Raw genomic sequence first — 19,320 nt, 5'->3', positions numbered from 1 at the left:
CAGGCTTCTTTGTGAAGTCAGCGCACCAGAGAAGTGATGGTGGAAGCAGATCCTGGCCAGCAGGTGGTGGAAGGGCATGTTGACCCCCTCTAGCCGTAGAGAGCTGCCCTTCAGGTCGCCCGACTCCAGCAGCTTAGCGTATGCGTCACTGACAAACACAAGACACAAACGTTCAGCTACATGAAATCACTCAGGCCTGCGTTTCTCAAAGGCATCGTGAGCTAAGTTGATCGTAGAGACCATTGGTGGCAATTTCTCTACGATCTACTTAGGCGTACGATGGTTTTGAGAAACGCAGCCCAGTACAGTAAAGGTCCTTGCAAACTTTCGTCATTCATAAAAAAAATCCGGATTGGGTTCGATTTTCTGCATTTTTCGCATCCATGGCAAGCATTTTGAAAGGTGTTTTGACAATTCAGAGCCACCGCATAACGAATGCGAAAAAAACACATACGAAATTTCCGAACTCTGTGTGCAAGGACCTTAAGACTACTTTTATTTAGTTTTAACAGCCCTAATATAAATAACATAAAAAATGAATGCTCTATTATAGGGATGTGACGAGATCTCACATTACCTCCACTGTCGTTTTGCTGTTTTTATTAAAATAAAAAAACATTGTAAACGGCTGCTCTGCTCATCCAGCACGAGTTGCACAGTTCACTGATGGCGTGACGATGGCGGAGGATGCGTTGCACAACAGAGCCTAAGCGCCTGATAAATGCCTTTAGCACTGCCGCTCCCAATACACGGAGTGTATACACGCGCGATCACGAATTTGAAAATAAAAGTACAACGTGAGGTCCATGATGCGCGCAAATTAGGCTGCATACAATAGCCCGTCTCCCAATATCAAACCTATCTCTGTCTGGACTGTGTAGTTGTGGCTCTGGTCTCTGTTTTGGTCTCGGTTTGCACTTGAATACTGAGAGAGTACTTTGATTATGGTTGCACTTGCACTTATTGTTTGCACTTAATAAGACTAAGAAAAAACTGTTATTTATTTTTGTTAGTTATACTGTTTTTATTTCCATGTTCAATTTGTGTTCAATTTTGCCTCAATCAGAAGTTCTGGAAGCTCATAATTTGTGTACAGTAAGGTCTGAAGAGACTCGTGTGAAATCATACAGGAGAAAAGCCAGTCAGTTGAGTTTGTGGCAAAACCTTTTTACAGTGCTTGTATATTGTTGCATTGTTCAATGCATTTGATAATGCACTTTGTGCTACTCAATGTAAAACTGAAAAGACATTCATTACAAGATTATTAGTTAAAACGTTTCAAAATGCACCTGCAGACTATGTTTCTAGTCAAGATATCTGTCATTGAGGATTTCTATATTGTGCAAAAATCTCGTCCCGTTCTCGTGAACCCAATCTCGTGTCTCGTCTCGTAGTGCTGGGCGGTGATCCGGTTCATACTGAATACCGGTGTTTATTTTTGTTATGATATGAATTTTTAAAATACCGCAGTACCGGTGTATGTCGCTTTAATAACGATCGGAACGCGGCGCGGCGCGACACTGTTTGAGAGGGTCCTTTTTCACTGTTGCACTGTGGTGATGCACGTGTTACTAAGCGTGACTTTGAAGGTGGATAGGTAAAACTATAATTGATAGCTGTCAAATTATATTACAATGTTTCCCATACATTGGTTCACAATATCAACACAGCCTTTTGGAAAATGTATTTGTGGTTGGCATTGACATCGTTAAATAAACATGAGCACTGCACGTTTCAAAATCAAAATGCGGCGCAGGTGTTTTTATATGAATGTATCTGAAGTGAACTGACGGTCTTTAGAAAAGTTTCTTTGTTATTACGATTGAATCTTTCTTTATCTTTCCTGATAAAGCAGCGTTTATGAGCATTGCTGCTTTGTGTACAGCCGTTACTGGGGAAACCGCTATTTCTGCCGCTCCTAAATCACTGTATTATATATAAACGGAGCACTCCATATGTGTATTTATAGTGCTGTATTTAAGGTAAAGTGTTCCTCACCTGTAGCAGGGAGTGGTGATCAGGTATGACGTGCATGTAAAGTGCAGTTTGAAGTCCAGTTTCTCGTGAGTGGAGGATTCTTCAGACTACGCCAGAAAACAATCAATACGCACATGAACAATACTAACACTCCCAACACGAGAACCGTATGGAAATGTATATGTTTTCATGTGTGTAGTGGAGTTTCTTACCTTAACTATAAAGGTGAGGGTTCCCTTTAGTTTCTGAGGCATGACGATACTCTGTACTGAGAAAATGAAGCGCGCCTCGTTTGAAACCCCTGGAAAAAAAGACCAAATGCATGAGTAAAATCTGCCTGGTCAATGGCACTTTTTAGGAGTGTCGCTCTTCTGACCTGGTGGCAGTTGGAAGGGGACAGTGAGGCCATCGTGAGGTCCGGCTCCGTCCGGTCGCTGCAGTTTGGAGTTGAGGGAATCCAGTACATTGAACTCCATTGACTTGAGGAAGCTGTCGCACTTGTTCTCAAAGATGACCGACACCACAACTTTGCTCTCATCCTGATGGTTGCCCTGGATATCGTACACCTGCAAAAAAGGGAAGATTTATCAGTAGGAAACGATAAAGAGGCCTAAAACACGCAGATCATGCCAACACACGCAACACTTGGATCTCAGAGGTTAAATAAGGCCAGAAGAAATGGAGGAGTATAACAAGCCCAAAAATCTGATCAAAAGAGTTAAATGTCTTAGGTATCATCACCTAAAACAAGGGAACATTTAATAACTGATGCTTCAAGTCCGAGCTCAAAGGCGATTGCACAGTCTTACAGCACTCAACAGACTTTAGTCACAGTAAACGCCATATTTCATTTGACAAAAGAAAACAAGGCAGTGAGGGATATGGTAATTGTACAATTATATAAATATATTTGTTATAAATTAAAACTAATAGTATAACTGTATAAAACTAATACTTGTATAATATATAAAATGTATTTTTTTTTAAATTATCTATATACATACATACATACATACATACATATATATACAAAATAGAGCTACATAGATCTACATGAGTGTGTATGTATGTATGTATGTGTACACACACATTAATTATATATTTACAAACTTTTATGTTTGACACGATTAAATCAATTTGACAGCACTAATTTATATATATTAAATGTATAATTCACAAACATCGGTGTGACATGGTCTGGCCTCTTAACCTCTGTTTTTGTTTGTACATGGTGTCTATTGTGCCTAAAGTCTGCATCACAGCAAGTTAGTAGCAATAACCGTAGTTCTGTTTCTATGGTTACCTGATCAGCATCGTTCCTCATCTTTAAACATGCATGCAGAGACACATGGGACAATATATCATTCATAGACTAGAGACCGGAATTACTTAAAGCAATGAGTCAGTTTGATAAAAACAGTCGTGTCTCAGGATCGTTGGATCTCAATCACGGCTTGAGCTTCACGCTGGTGCAGGGAACACAAATAGATCGAGTCATCTCCAAATCACACTCACCATCTTGATGTAGGAGTTCTCGGCCAGCAGAGTGTAGTTGGACATGGGCTGAAACGAGATGGAGGTTGGATAAGTACAAGATAAAGTGCATTTAACAAAGCATTTAATGACACAGAGAGGCCTTCTCTGATTGGCTGGCTGGATGGATACTGACTGGCAGAGGCTCCTCGTCCTCCACGGTGCCGTTTTGCACCGAATCCTCCCCGCCGCCGTCACTGTGATGGCGATGATGGTGGTGGTGGTGGTGTCGCTTCTTCTTTTTCTTCTCCTTCTCCTCCTTTTCTTTCTTCTGCTTCTTCTTCTTGTGTTTAGATGATTTCTAAACAGGAAACCAATAAACAGTTAGCTTAATCTGGTTTCAATAGAGCATCATTTTGGAGCATACTGGGTTGTGGAAGTGTTTTTCTGACGATTTTTTCAACATTACTGTCATTCCTAACCTAAAAGTACATGAAAACCAAGAAAAAAAAGAAAAGAAAGGAACATGTCATGTGACCTGTTCATCCCATTAAGCATTGCAACTGACTAAATTGAATCAGCAATCACAGTACAATTTAAAACAAATTATAATAAGTCAATGATTTTAAATATAAAATACAATTATATTTCAAGTCTATTGCAAAATTCTCAAACATAAGTCACAATGCATTATGGGAGTCCATCCATCCAATGTATACATGTGTATATCCTTTTGATCTTTCATACAAAAATCGAACCTTTCATTGAATCAAAAGAATTGAAAGTGGGTGGGGGGGGGTCACATTATGAAACTGAAAACCTCTGGAATGTGATCAAGAGGAAGATGGATGGTCACAAGCCTTAATTTTTTCCAGAGCGGTATATAAAACATTTGCGTAAGACCCACCGCGTCCTCTGGTTCCGTGTCTTTAGGCTCATCAGGCTCAGATTCTGCAGCAGCCGCAGAGCTCGTGTCGACAGCAGCAGTAGAAGAGGGTGCCGTCACTTCCTGTAAACAAACATCCATTAAAATGTGTTAACATTCATTAAAAACATGAACAAAAAACCTTCCACAAAGACTGAAGAATGATCATCTAAACTATGAATCATGCAGAATTAACAATATCATGATTAAGAAGGGAAAGAAAGTTGATTTGATGAAGTTGGATCGTCACAGTGGGAGAAAATGGTGAAAAAGTGGTGAACCTGCAGTGAGAAAGTGATGGTTTTGTTTTTCAAGAGTCAACACTCTGTTTGCATTAGAAGGTACCGAACTATGATGTTTGTGCAGGTAAAAAAAATTACATCAAGTAACTTCATTTGATTCATGGGGCAAATACTTGTGGATATGAGCTGTTTGACTGGAACCGCAAGAACTGTCAAGAATCCTGACCATTTATGATGATTCAGACACAATCATACAGGAGAAGTCTCTCACACCAGTCATTAAGACACATTTACACGTGCACACATGCATCCCTAACTAAAACAAGCATATGCAAACAGACAAAAATGTGCGAGACCTGTGAAAAGCAGCGAAAAGAGACAAAGAGAAGTCAAGAAACGAGAGAGTCCAGAGAGAAAATACAAAACAGACGCTCATTAACAACACGGCAGACTGACAGCGGTATGAGCAGAGGGGGAGGAGAGAGCGTGAGGGACCGGACCTGGGCGGCGGGGGGAACAGGAGCGCTAGAGAGCCAGAAATCCAGATCCGAGGCCTACAACAGAAAAGGCAGGGTGGGGAAAATGAGTCGAATCCAGTTTGACTCCAACAGAACCCCAAACAAACGCTCTGACAACCTCAGAAAACAAAGTAAGCATATATTCCATCACCATGTTTGTTGTGGACACTTCAATATTTATGTTCACTTTACATATCAAATTTAGATTTTTTTTTTTATATGAATTATATTACTATTATTAGTATTCAATTAATTTAGAATTGTATTAAGCAAAATGTAGACATAATTTGTTTTCATTTAGGCAAAAATATTTTGATTTACACTGCCCTCCCTTTTGATAGCTATTTTCATAGTGATTCATAGTCATGATTATAACTAAAATGAACAATCAATTCATTGTTAAGGTCAATACTGCAAAATATACATGCAAGAAACCTAATAATATTAATAATAGCTTCTTTATACTACAATTTAAATTAGGTACAAACCGATATAAAAACTGACCGATACCGATAATTCTTTATATTTCAAAGCAGAGAACCGATAAATTTAATTCAGAATTTTATGTCACTTATATGACAGACTTGCACTGCTCGTGTTGCACTTAACTGGATTTTTCTGTTTTTGAAGTGATTCCAATCATATTTCAAGCAATTCAAAACTATCATGGCGAACAGAGCACATCTGAAGTGTCTTAGCTGAAGGAAATAATAGATTATTTATCGGCTTTAACTTAATATATTGGCCAAATTTTTTTATAGGGCCAATGACGATAACATTAAAAATAAACATATATCAGCCGATACCGATATGGTGACCGATATATCGTGTAACCTTAATTTAAATAAGTGAATATTTTATTTCAATAAATGGCATGATGTTTTTATATTGCATTGCAGGCAACAAAATTCATACAGTGCTATACTAAAATTTATACAAACAGATATTTTCTTATTAATAAACACATTAAATCATATTTTATTGTATTTCCAATGTATTTTAACTAATTTAAGCTAATTAACTACGAAGATATTTTATTTACCATTAATCCACTAGTTGATGTTAATAATAATAATAATAATAATAATAATAATAATTATTATTATTAGTAGTAGTATTAATATTATTGTTTTTACTATTTGTAAACAGACTATTGTTATATTAGACATGTAATTGTTATAACAGGTATTCTATTATAACAACTACAAATTAAAAAAATATATACCGGTAGATATGACATTCTACCAAAAAAACTAAACATGTTTTCAACTTTGGACTACAGTTATATAATAACATGTATGGGTAAAGAGAATAATATATCACTACATTTTAGGTGAGGATACCTGCATACTCTCATGCGTTTATGCTAAAATAAATTTAGTTGATATAAATAATAGGGATGCACCGATTGGGAAATTCTGGGCCGATACCGATGTTTAACATAACAACTTGGCCGATGGCCGATGCCGATGTTTTTTCTTTTTGTTATTTATTCCTTCTTTTGTGCCATGGAAACATACAAGTATTTCGGCTCTTGATCACACTATCCTAGAATGAGCACAAATTCAATCAGACCAATTTATGAAACAAAAACAACCTTTAATGTCACTTTCTGGTTGACATTAGTTATAACCTTATTTATGACAAGTTCTTTTTCAGTGGTTATGAGGAGCAATATGAGAGAGAAATTTGGTAATCATTGTCTGACCCAACAAAAAACATTCTAATATTCATTTTATTTTTCGTGTTCGCATTTATGAGGGAAAAAACGACGTGTCAGTTCTCTGTTACGGACGTGAGCGCTCTGAAAGCGGCACTAAAAGACTGCTTTAAAACTTTCACAGAGACCTCAAACAGAACAGCTGCCTTTCTTTAAATTGAATTTCGTTTTGAATTAATTATATCTTAATTTTAATCAATGTTTCATAAACCAATTGCCTGGATTTAATAAATAAGAATTAAATATAGCAGAATCACGACATGGAGGCGCCGGCGAGTGAACTGGAGTTTGTCTCATAAATGAACCGAAACTCAGCGTATAATGCACATTCACATTCACAGCGTATTTAGACACATTTAGATTCATAATCATTACTTTTACCGGTTCTTTGTGGCAAGCTTTATGCGTGCGGTCGTGCGCTTGAGTGCGGCTATATTACGTAAACGCTCATTATCCTGTAGGCTATATAAGTAATTAAATTAATATAAAGGGGCGATTTGTTCACGAATGACTTAAATGAACAACTAGCCTACTAATCGACTAGAAAAAAACTTTTAGTCGGAAGCAGCCCTTATTACACATATTTTCGAACAAGAGCAACAGGACATCTGGGTTGAGCGAGCGACCCCGCGGAATGAACGAGCGGAGCGGAATATTCAGAAATGCGCTCTCCACTCACGAGCTCTGATCGAAACAAACCCGAAACTCACTGTCTGCTGAACTTGCGCAGAAACATCAAAATATAACCAGTTTTTAAAAATGGTTTTTAAAACTACACTATTTTAGCACAAATTATGAGCTTATTGGCGACAAAATTAGAATATAGTAAAAGTTTTTTTTTTTTTTAAGTTTTGGGTGGGCCTGTTGAAAAGTGGGGCCGTGCCTGAGCTACAGGACATCGTCTTTCAAAACATAACCTGCGCGAAAGAGAGAAAAAAAATGAATGCGTAATTGTACCCAGCACTTCTGAAAATGCACTTCCGAATGCATCTCTGTCCCCAGCACATTTCAAACCAAACTGACGCCCATGTGACATCGGCGAATGTCATTTTTATTTCCCGATGGCTGATGGCAGTTAACGAGGCAAATATCGCCCGTTACCGATGTTCAGCCGATGCATCGGTGCATCCCTAATAAATAAGCTTGCTTGATTGAATTAACACTAAAAATGAATTGTCCAGTAATCATTAACAGCCCTAAAGGGCAGTATAGACTGCAGGTGGCCACTAAAACAAATGCATGTTCATGCTTTTTGTCTTTATATAGAAACGATGACTCTTGTGGCAGCCCAATTAGTTTCAACAAAGTAATGGAATATTTCAAAGCGGTTTAAATAAAGCAAATTCCGAAAGTTAGTGATGAGGAGGGTATAAGACAAGCTTTTGTATCATAATACTTAACTATTCATTCAAAAACAATCATACCTCAGCAGATGTGGGCGGGGCTGCCATCTCTTTAGTGTCCTCTGATTGGATGGCCTCTTCTGGCTGGGACTCCATCAGCTCCTCCTCCACTTCTTTGTGTTTCTTCTTTTTCTTCTTTTCCTCTTTGCTCCTCTACAACATCAAAATCATCATCATCATATGAATATTTATGAAACTAATGTTATACTGCATTTAAGCTCTCAGAACATCTCACCTTCCTGTCCTTCTCCTTGTCTTTCTTCTTCTCTTTCTTCTCCTTACTGCTCTTCTTCTTGGACTCCTGTGGGATGCTCTCGTTCTCTCGGTCCTCGGCAGGGCTCTTCAACACCTCTGGACGGTGGGTCCTCACGGGAAGCTTCTCGCTGTCTGCAAGCGGCCTGGAAAGAATAAGAGAAAAAGAGATTAGATGGACAGAAAGAAAAGGAGACAGTGAGCGAGAGATAAGAGGGACAGTCACATGGAAGCTAGGAAAGACTTCAGCTTATTCAATATACGGTTCAAAATTCTAAAGGCCTTTTTGCAACAAGTCTGATGTGACAAAGTGCCACAAAAAAGTTGTAAAAAACAACTTAGGATGCACCAAAACAATCAACACCATTTTTCTTACAACTAGTGTTGAGAATTGGTCTAATGTAACAAAACAAAAAAACTCTACTGGAACTGAATGATTTTAATTTGTTTAACTTCTGCATTTCTACACAAATATGAACAAAATATATGAACAAAATATGGTTTTAGTGTGCAAAGGCAAAATAAATTAGGTTGCGTGTTTGCAGTCGGTCAAAACGCTCCCAAATTTAAACTCATTAGTTGATTGAACTGGTAAAAAAAAAAAAAAAAAAACTAAACATAAAAACAAACAAATCTAAACAAAACAAAACGAAAATAAAACGAAAACTGACCTAGCCTCCAAACACCACAAAAGACAAATAATTGAATTGATATATTTTTGACTGTGAAGGGGTTTGCTTTGTTAATGTGGTGCATTTGTTTTCAAGATTCAGATTTGGTGTAAAGAGGCCATTAAAGCAGGATTCATTTTCCTATACAATAAAGCTACAAACAGGAGAGGTTTAAAACCCGCGCTCAAGTTTCAAGAGAAAAATTGAAGCCAAGCAAGGCTGTCAACGCTGGCATATATTTACACTACCGTTCAAAAGTTTGGGGATAATTTGATATATATATATTTTTAGAATTAATACTTTTATTCAGCAAGGATGCATACAGTTGATCATACGTGTCAGTAAAGATGCTGTTCTTTTGAACTTTCTATTCATCAAAGAATACTGAAAAAATGTGTCATGTTTATCATAAAAAAAATGAAGCACAATGGTTATTAACATTGATAAAAATAAGAAATGTTTTTTCTTTTGAGCAGCAAATTAAACTGATTTCTGAAATGTCATGTGACCCTGCAAACTGCAGTAATGGCTGCTTAAAGTAGCTTTGCATCACAGGAATAAATTGCATTCAAATAGAAAACAGTTATTTTAAATTGCAAACATATTTCACAATATTACTGTTTTTTAAATCAAATAAATGCAGCCTTGGTGAGCAGACCCCAGAGTCTTAGTGACCCCAAACTTTTAAAATGGAAGTGTACAATTTATAGCATTTTGACCACAGCCAAAACCCAACTAGCAGGGGAGCTGATCAGTCATGCATGACGCATTCTTAATAAATTTTAACACTCCAGCAGTGACATACTGCAATTGCCAGGAAAAAAAAAGAGCAACGGGTGTTGGTAGTTTGGGCAGTGGATTCCGTTGGGTCATGTGACCACAGGAAGAACTCACCTTGAGCTAGCACCAGATAGCAGACTTTCAGGAGGGCAGATGCGTGCGTGCATGAGGGAGAGAGAGATAGAGAGAGCAGTGTGTGTGAGAGTGTGGAGAGGAAACAGGAGAACTGGAGAAAGTTCTTTGATACCAGAACACGGAAAACCCAACAGATGCAAAAGACAACTAGAGTCGTTTCACATCTGTATGAACAGAGATTCGGGACTCATCGATCAGCATCTGCTAAAAGTGGTTTAAATGAATGACAGCGGAGAGAAGCATGAAACTGAAAATAACTAGAAGGAAATCGATACTGAAAATTAAGTGGGAATTAATTTCCTCTACAAGAGTGTCTTGTACCAAACAATGGAGACGAATCAATGAGAATTCCTGAATTGGAGAACAAGGAAATAAGAGTTTAACGTGTAGCTAGCGATGCACCAAAATTGAGACAAGTTTGGGGAGGCCAAAATCATTAACAAAAACCATAGCTATTTGTTCCATCCACCTATTTAAGCGAATTTTGTGATAACGCATTTATAAAAATATATATAAAAAAAAAACCGCTGGATGGAAATGCCAAGACATAAATTCTAAAAATACGAAAAAACGTATGCGCTCAATTCTCAATTGAGACATAATATGAAACTGTGATGGAAACACATTTACCAAATAAATTCCTTGATGCGCAACAAAAAAAAAACCTATGTGACTTTTCCCTGTAGATGTGATTGGATAAAACTCATGTGACTTTGCCTCAACAGTGGATGTGATTGGATAAAACTACAACAGGTAAACATGTCAGCAGTGTGGATGCGCTTCACCATGACCAAAAATTACGCTAGAGTAGCCATTTAAAAAATTAGTTTGGCTGAAATATCAGAAATATAAATTTACTACGACTCTGAACAGCTCTGAGCAGCATAAAGAGTTCAATTCCTCAAATTTTTGGGTTTTGGCTAAATGAAAACCTTAAAGGATTAGTTCACCCCAAAATGAAAATTTCCTAATAATTTACTCACCCCAATGCCATCCAAGATATCCATGTCTTTCTTTCCTCAGTGGGAGAGAAATTATGTTTTTTGAGGAAAACATTTCTGGATTTTTCTTCTAACAATGGACTTCATTGGTTACCATCGTTTTTAAGTCCAAATCAATGCAGTTTCAAAAGTCTTTGAAGTGTTTAAACGGGCTGTACGCGATCACAGCTGAAGAAGAGGTTGTTATCTAGCGAAACGATAGCTCATTTTCAAAAGAAAATTATAATTTATAGACTTTTTACCTTCAATAGTTCGGATTGAGCTGATCAACAAACGGACAGGGAACTACATCATCACGTTGAAAGGTCACGCCGGCGCCGGCAATACTATTTGAACTACTATTCATATTCATCAGAATGTTATTCATATACTATTCATATTCATATTCACTGAATACTATCACTATATATATAATAGCAAACAATACTATTTGAACTATCCTCCTACGTACGGTCGCATTGTAAACAGTGGGGCGGTACTTCCGCCGGCGCGGCGTGACCTTTCAACGTGATGATGTAGTTCCCTGTCCGTTTGTTGATCAGCTCAATCCGAACTATTGAAGGTAAAAAGTCTATAAAAAATAAAAATTTTTTTTGGAAAATGACCTATCGTTTCACTAGATAACAACCTCTTCTTCAGCTGTGATCGCGTACAGCCCGTTTAAACACTTCAAAGACTTTTGAAACTGCATTGATTTGGACTTAAAAACAATGAAGTCCATTGTTAGAAGAAAAATCCAGAAATGTTTTCCTCAAAAAACATAATTTCTCTCCCACTGAGGAAAGAAAGACATGGATATCTTGGATGGCATTGGGGTGAGTAAATTATTAGGAAATTTTCATTTTGGGGTGAATAATCCTTTAATTTCGGATTCAGTAAAAAAAATATTTTGGTGCATCCCTATTTGTAGCGCATATATGAACTGTAGATGGTGACGATGTGGTACATACTTGTCCAGATCGATGTCCAGAGCTTTATGAGGATCATTGGGATCTTTATCGTCATCGTCACTCGGTAAGGCATTCTGGGAACAGAGACACGCACCAACATTACTGCGGATAGTTTTGTGGATAACACTTTTAAGCACTCCAAAGTGACAGCTGCCCACCTCTGGCATTTCCTCTGTGACTATGTCCACTTGTTGAGCGGGCGTGATGTCTTCCTCGCTCTCAGGACCCGAATCCGCCTTCTTCCCTTTCCCTCGCTTCTCCCGCTTTTTCTTCTTATCCTTCTTCTTCTTATCCGCCTTGTCCTTCTGCCGACGCTCCTCCTCCAGCTTCACGTACTGGTCGGACATGGGCATCCCTGGACCAAACGAAGGACAATGAGATGAAAGAGTGTTTTTTTATTTGGTCTGCTGAAGCGAATTAAATGTTAAGCGTTGTAGACTTGCTCACCTGGGACTTTAAGAGGCACACTAAGGTCGATCTGCACCACCGGAATGTGTTCTACACCTGGCGCGTCGAACACCTGCAATTGTGGAAAAAGTTAAAGGAAATAGTGATGGGAGAAACAAAGCTTTTTGGAGTTCTGAATCAATTTAACTAGATCAAAGCGTCTAGTGGCGAACCTTTTTTGAAATGTTTCAAGGTTCAAAACAGAATGATGTAAATAAAGTCTCATTTGTTGAAATCACGACCGCAGAAATGATCTGACCGCGTACCTTCTGAGATGATGGCGAGGCCTTGATGTAGAATGGGTTGTTGGCCTGTTCCTGCTTCCTGACTTCCCTCCTCTGTTTTAAATCAGGCGAGTTTATTTAGGTACAGTTAGGACAACTATATTTTTATATTTTCTAACGGTCTGAATGCACTTACCCTGGCCAACTCTTTCTCGTCCACCTCAGTGTGTCTTGTTCTGGAATGTTTGGGTTCCTCTTTAGCGAACACCGCTTTGGGCTTCTCGTCCTCAGACTCGCTCTCTGACGGAGGCTCATTGATCCAGGCGTCCAAATCCAGACTGAAGGCGGAAAAACAACAGTTGTAAGATCTTTTCCTGTCGATTCTCTTGCGATACACTCAAGAAAGGCTCACCCTTCTGGTATAGGCACTTTCTTCTGGGCCTTGGGGGCCACGGGGTTGAGCTCTCCGGCGAAGAGAGCCGTCACTTCGTCGGCCACCTCCACATTCTTCTGCTGCAGCTTCTGGATGTACTTCACCAGCTGGAGGATGCAGGACGCCTGTGGAGGAACATCACGGTTAATGTTGCAGAATCTGTGTGAAATTATGTCATATTGCTACTAAGCATTGCAAATAAACAATATCACAGTGTGTACACACAACTCAGTTTCAAAGTCGTATTATTGGAATTGCTACCCATGAACAGCATTTTGCTCACACGCACAATTGACTCCAGTGGAGTTTGACATTAGCACGTTGCTAAGCTAAAAGCTCATTACTCAAACTAGATAAAGTTTAATGTTGGTTTAAACATCAGACAGAGCAATAAAGACTCAAATAGACCATATCAGAACTTTTCAGACCCCATTAACCCCCCCAAAACCACATTACACAGCATCAGACCACTTTAAACATTCTTCAGTTGCACAATAATCCACATTAGCATTGCTAGCTTGTTTCTAGATTGCTGTCATGTTTATCACATTGCTAACATATTGTACTAATTTTTTATATGTTTTAACATATCGCTTGCATGACTTGAGCATGTTGCTTGCATGCTTCTAAAATGACTTAATATTGCTCATGTTTCTAGCCTATTGGCACGCTAATAGGTTGCTAGCATGTTTTAACACAATGCTAGCATGTTGCAACATGATGCAATCATGTTTTAGCACACCTTAGCCTTCTTAGATCTTGTCACTACACACAAGCAGGAAGCATTTGAAAGCCTCTTACATTTTTGCCAAAGCTGGGCATCTTTTAAAGTCACCATGAAATCAAAATTCTTATTTTTATGGAACATTGCATTTTATTATAAATGATTTATTCATGCACATCATTATTTTATAATTAATGTGCCCTTGTAATCATTCATCAAAATAACTTCCCCCTCCCTCTTGCAGTGACATCTCTTCTCTGATGATGCGGGACTGCCTGTCACTCACATGAAATCGTCCAATAGCAAACCACAACCATCCAATCAATTCCAGATAGAGACAGAGTGTATTTAGGCCACGCCCACACCGTGGGGGAAAACAATCCAACAGTCTCCATTGACTTTGCATTGCGAGAGGCTGCCTCCTTGTCATTTCTGACTTATAACAAAAAACAAAACAATGTCGAAAAGCTGCTATGTGACAAGGTGTACAGCAAACAAGCTAAAAAACCCAGAAATAAGTTTTTATAATCTGTCGACCCCAAAAAACAAACATTTAAGGACACAAAAATGAAACAGAGCGCAAGGTGTCATATTACTCTGAGAACTACGTCCACTGGAGCAGGGAACGTAATCGGCGACAGTATAGCTTAGCTTACAAAAATATAATATATAAAACTGACATTTGGATATTTGACTTACCAGTGACAAAATGTTTACTGCATTTTTTAGTGCATAGGCCTACTGAGTGTCAGGATCCCAATTTACCCATTCGTTCCAGCCTGTACCCACTTTTGTGTCCTTAAACGCTCGTTTTTTGGGGTCGACAGATTATAAAAACTTATTTCTGGGTTTTTTAGCTTGTTTGCTGTACACCTTGTCACACAGCAGCTTTTAGGCATTTTTCTGTCTTTTGTTATAAGTCATAAATGACAAGGAGGCAGCCTCTCGCAATGCAAAGTCAATGGAGACGGTTGGATTGTTTCCCCCCCGGTGGGCGTGGTCTTCAGATTATGACACGTTGCGCTCTGTCTCTATAGACAAAATCAAGTCCCGCCCAGCATTTTTTCCGCTCTTGAAGCCGTTTCACTCTGATATACGTCACAATAGGGAAGAAAAGACTATCGCAATTTCAGTTTCATGCTGACTTATCAATAGATCTTTTCTTTCATATTGTCACATACATCTGAATGTAACAGATTATCAGAAAACAAAAATGAAGGATGGGACCTTGGTTCTCTTCATCGGTTGTTGATTGGATTTTGAGATTTGGGTGTTGAATTTTTATTTCATGCTGAATTCCTCACCCTCTCCTGCACTTCCAGGTTGGCACTCTGGACGAACAGCGGCAGTCTTTCTATAAGCAGCTGGCTGGTCTCCTGCGCTGCCTGGCTGTCGGTCTCCCCTTCGTGCTTCTGCAGCACGGTCGCGAACAGCTTGGCAGCATTTTGTACGTACACCGCCTGGATGTGACCGGGCAGGGTGGCCACTTTGGGTCTCAGCATGGCCTCCAAGGTCTGCATGGGGTCCTCCAGATGCCTGGGAGGAAAGGTTAAACGTTAGCATTTTGTTAACATGTTTAAATCTTGAACCTTTCCAGCTTGTCATCACATACTCTGAGAACTCCCCGCAGATCCACGCAGCGGCGTAGAGAACCTCGCAGATGCCGTTGCGCTGCGTGTTGCCGGTCAGCAGGTGTGCGTTGTCCAGCAGAGTGGCCATCTGAGCCACGGCGAAGCCCCGGATGGCTTTGACGCGGATGGCTACGTCCAGCATCTGAGAGGCGATTAGGTGGCCGTGCCTTGTGCCCTCCAGACGAGTCAGTTCTACCAGGATGCTGATGTACCTGGAAGACAGATAATGTTGTGACTTTGTATCGAACTAACAACATATTGGTTCAACGCAAGACAGAGGGCAAGGTCTCTTTCCCTCAAGGGCTGGTTAACACAGAACAGTAGAATGGAAAAAAGAAAAAGGTCTTGGGAATACAATTGGGGACGATACACAGAGAACGTGTATTTTCTTTAAAAATGTGAGCCATGTGACAGTGGAATGGGGTAAGAATGCAAGGTCCAATATTTATCAAATTGTATACATTTATATATATTATATATTTTATAAATTAAATAAGATTTGAGGCATTGATTCAACATGTTCAATTATTCAATTCACCAAACAAATTAACTAATTTTAACTTGAGTGGCACATTTTTAGAACGCAATGTCATGCGCAAGACACTGCAAAATGTGAGGCGTGAGTAAAATAGTCAAAGAGATCCGTTTTGCACATGTTTACATAGAAAAACAATGGAAAAGCAGTTCAGTAGGCCGCATTTACACTGCAGGTCTTGATGCCCAATTGCGATTTGACGACTAGATCTGATTTTTTTTGACGACCTACTGTGACCCATATCCGATATCTGCATTTGCACTATACACTTAGTGAAACAACCCAAGGTAGACCTAATGACCCGGAAAAGCTTAGCATAAAAAGGAAGTAAAAACAATGTGATTTGCAATGAATGCGGATAAAATGATAATACAAGCTTCTGCTTTCCGAACCATCTTTAAAGGTCAGCAAAACATTTGGTTTAGCCTTCATCCACCATTGAGCCATTGAAGAGTCATGTGATTGCAGTTGGTGTCCACCCAAGTTGACGTAATTCGCCACCATCGCTTTTTCAATGGTGTACGCATTTGACGAAAATATCCCATCTGTCCGCTTACATGACGCAAATGCACGTATCCGATTCATATCAGATTTATTTCCACATGTGAATGAGGTCTGAAACCGATCTGAGAATATCGGAATCCATGTGCTTTTTTCCTGCTTACATGTTTGTGGGTCACATGGGAGGAAAAAAAAAATATATAAATCGGAGTTGGGTCACTTATACCATGTAATGTAAATGCGGCCTTGGTGTGTCCTTGGCCGTTTAGTCTTACCATTCAAAGTTTGTGATATACTGGTAGTTGCTCTGGCTGCAGATGTCAATGATCTTGGTGAGCAACTCATCTCGGTAAGTGGTGCCTTCTGCTTTGTCCACATGCAGCATGAGCTTCTTCACAATCTCCATCAGGTTCTTCTTCGAGACCTAGACACATTTTAGCAACCCGTTATAGTTTGAGGTATCTCCAGGAACAGGATTGGGCACCCCTGAGTTAGAAGAACGTAAACAAACAATTGTCGAACATACCATGCCGTAGAGCAGATCCAGGGCTCTCAGGCGGATAGACTCATCTTTGTCGTCCAAACACTGAAGGATCAAGTCCTTGTGCGACTGAACGGACTTCGGGTGCGTCTTCAGGATCTTGGACATGGCCAGAAGACCCAAGTACTTCACTGCAAAACACCACAGTGCCTAAGTGACTCTTGCAATGAAGCGCAGCCTCTCTGTTCTCTAACTACAGCTGTAGTGCATTTATGTCAATTGTCATTTAGCTCAGTTCTTCTATTTAGACTATTAAAGTCGCCATGTAATGGAAGTAGTGACTGACATTTTCTTCCATATTGAGAGTGAGACACATCCGAGTAAAACAGATTATTGAAAAGATTTTAAAAATGTAGGATGGGACTTGGTTCTATCCATCAGTTGTTGACTGGATGAAGGCAGATCTGAGGGGCTGTTTACATGACACCGTTTTCAACTAAAAATGTAAAACTTTATGCGTTTTGACCGTTCATTTACACGACAACAGCGTTTTGGGTGCCAGGTTTCAAAGTGCACGTTTTTGAAAGCGGTTTCCATGTAAACCACAAAAACACGAATCTCTGAAAACGATGACGTCATGCACATGCCTATTACACGTTCAATCTACAGCGTTTTTAGTCGTTTTCTCGGATCCGTGTGAATGGGGATCGTTTTGACAATGGTGTCATCTGTACGCGGAAAACTCAAAGGAAAAACTTCTCCGTTTTAAGCATATCGTTGCTCTGTAAATGTATCCTAAATGCAAGCTTGCGGTCGATTGTAAGAAAGGGGCGGAGTTTGAGCAGACTAATTGATTGAACTACCATTTCATGACGACTGCAGTCTGAAGCCTTCCGCTAAAATGTACAGTATTTTAGAACTGATACCATTCTAGCCATTTACTACTTTAAAATCTGAATATGTAAATCTACATGGAGAAAAAACAAAAACAAGACAATGGGAAAAGAAAACACAAAAACGAAGGACAACAAACACACGCACACACCCAGGAACACTCACCCCCACAAGAACACAAACGGACTTCAGTTTTGTTTTACTCTGCCAGATTTTTAAAAGTTATGTGCATTATGCATAACAGATTAAATGCATATTTGATATAAAGCCACTAATGTTTTAATTGCCCATAAAATCAAATCGACTAAATATAGATGCAAGACAGTTAGAGCCACAGTTCTGTAGTCTTGGGCCATTAGGACAGTAGGCATGTCCTCTACCGTTTAGCCTTGTTGATGCCAAAACAAAATGTACAAATACACTGATCTATTTAAGAAGCACAAGGGGCTTCAGGATTGACAGAATGCCAAAACATTCAGCTGGAAGTAAATATCAAATGGCCCTGTGAGGAAACTCTGCGGTTTTTGAGAAACAAAACATGGCAGTCCAGGATTCACAGAGCTACTCTACGGCCGGCATCACTGGGACACCAATAACTCGAACTCCTGCAAGATAATTCAGATTACTTAATGCACATGTATTGAAATATAATTGCTTTTCGGAGGAACTTTTTCTTGAAGTTCCTCAAGCTAAAAAGTTACGAATGACTCTTGCCAATTTCCTATTGAAGCACTGAGGTGTCTTCGAGTTATCCGAGATGGAGATCTACATGTACTCCATCTACAGGGCCAGAGGGGGGACTCAGAAACACACAGACAATGAGAGAATGACACACTGCAGGCATTGACAGAAGGCTCACAGTTCTGGTCCGAGTCTTCAATCAGGATTCGCAGTTTCTGCACACAGAGCTGTGGAGCGGAGAGAAAGGGAAAACAGAAGGAGAGACAAAAGGCATTAAAACCATGTTAAGAACCTTTCCACACCATCTTACATCAACGCAAAAGAGAAAGCCAACTTCAGATGGGTCAAGTGCTTGTTTGAAATCCACTTATACTTTGCAATGGCTGAATGCTGATATCTAGATACTGAGGTGGCCAATATATAATATAATTGACAATTATTCATTCATTCATTTAGCAAATACCAAAATGTATTCAATTGTATGCATCTGAATATATATGAATAAATATTTGTTTAATATTATAAAATTTAAAACATTGGCCCAATATTTGCTAGACTAAAATTCTTTATTATAACAATAATATTAATTCTTGTGCGTTAGATGATTTGTTTCATCATTAATTGTAAAATATATGAAAGGACATATACTACTAAATATTTATCAAATTGTACACATTTACATGCATTTTAAATATTTTATTAATTAAATACAATTTGAGAAA

The 19,320-nt window shown here is 39.0% G+C and overlaps 1 protein-coding gene across 4 annotated transcripts in view; it reads right to left on the bottom strand.

The window, feature by feature from the left end:
* Window positions 1–19,320, bottom strand: part of ap3d1 (adaptor related protein complex 3 subunit delta 1) — a 32,049-nt gene that overhangs the window by 2,606 nt on the left and 10,123 nt on the right. The window contains exons 11-32 of one of the 4 annotated variants that reach the window (XM_084115998.1): window positions 18,777–18,825; window positions 17,069–17,214; window positions 16,818–16,966; window positions 15,488–15,718; window positions 15,180–15,411; window positions 13,131–13,276; window positions 12,915–13,056; window positions 12,761–12,832; window positions 12,495–12,567; window positions 12,206–12,402; window positions 12,048–12,121; window positions 10,076–10,099; window positions 8,494–8,656; window positions 8,280–8,411; window positions 5,118–5,171; window positions 4,358–4,459; window positions 3,647–3,811; window positions 3,493–3,540; window positions 2,354–2,543; window positions 2,190–2,278; window positions 1,999–2,084; window positions 27–148 (exon numbers count right to left, since the gene is read on the bottom strand). In XM_084115998.1, the coding sequence (XP_083972124.1) occupies window positions 27–148; window positions 1,999–2,084; window positions 2,190–2,278; window positions 2,354–2,543; window positions 3,493–3,540; window positions 3,647–3,811; window positions 4,358–4,459; window positions 5,118–5,171; window positions 8,280–8,411; window positions 8,494–8,656; window positions 10,076–10,099; window positions 12,048–12,121; window positions 12,206–12,402; window positions 12,495–12,567; window positions 12,761–12,832; window positions 12,915–13,056; window positions 13,131–13,276; window positions 15,180–15,411; window positions 15,488–15,718; window positions 16,818–16,966; window positions 17,069–17,214; window positions 18,777–18,825 (2,686 nt within the window). The remainder of the gene's footprint in view (window positions 1–26; window positions 149–1,998; window positions 2,085–2,189; window positions 2,279–2,353; window positions 2,544–3,492; window positions 3,541–3,646; window positions 3,812–4,357; window positions 4,460–5,117; window positions 5,172–8,279; window positions 8,412–8,493; window positions 8,657–10,075; window positions 10,100–12,047; window positions 12,122–12,205; window positions 12,403–12,494; window positions 12,568–12,760; window positions 12,833–12,914; window positions 13,057–13,130; window positions 13,277–15,179; window positions 15,412–15,487; window positions 15,719–16,817; window positions 16,967–17,068; window positions 17,215–18,776; window positions 18,826–19,320) is intronic. The other 3 variants (XM_084116000.1, XM_084115999.1, XM_084116001.1) reach the window with 3 other exon arrangements.

This window comes from Abramis brama (genome assembly GCF_963993115.1).
Source record: "Abramis brama genome assembly, chromosome: 6".
In the NCBI taxonomy this organism is placed as follows: domain Eukaryota; kingdom Metazoa; phylum Chordata; class Actinopteri; order Cypriniformes; family Leuciscidae; genus Abramis; species Abramis brama.
The sequence above is the reverse complement of the archived record's forward strand: the minus strand, read 5'-3'. Positions and strand labels throughout refer to the sequence as shown.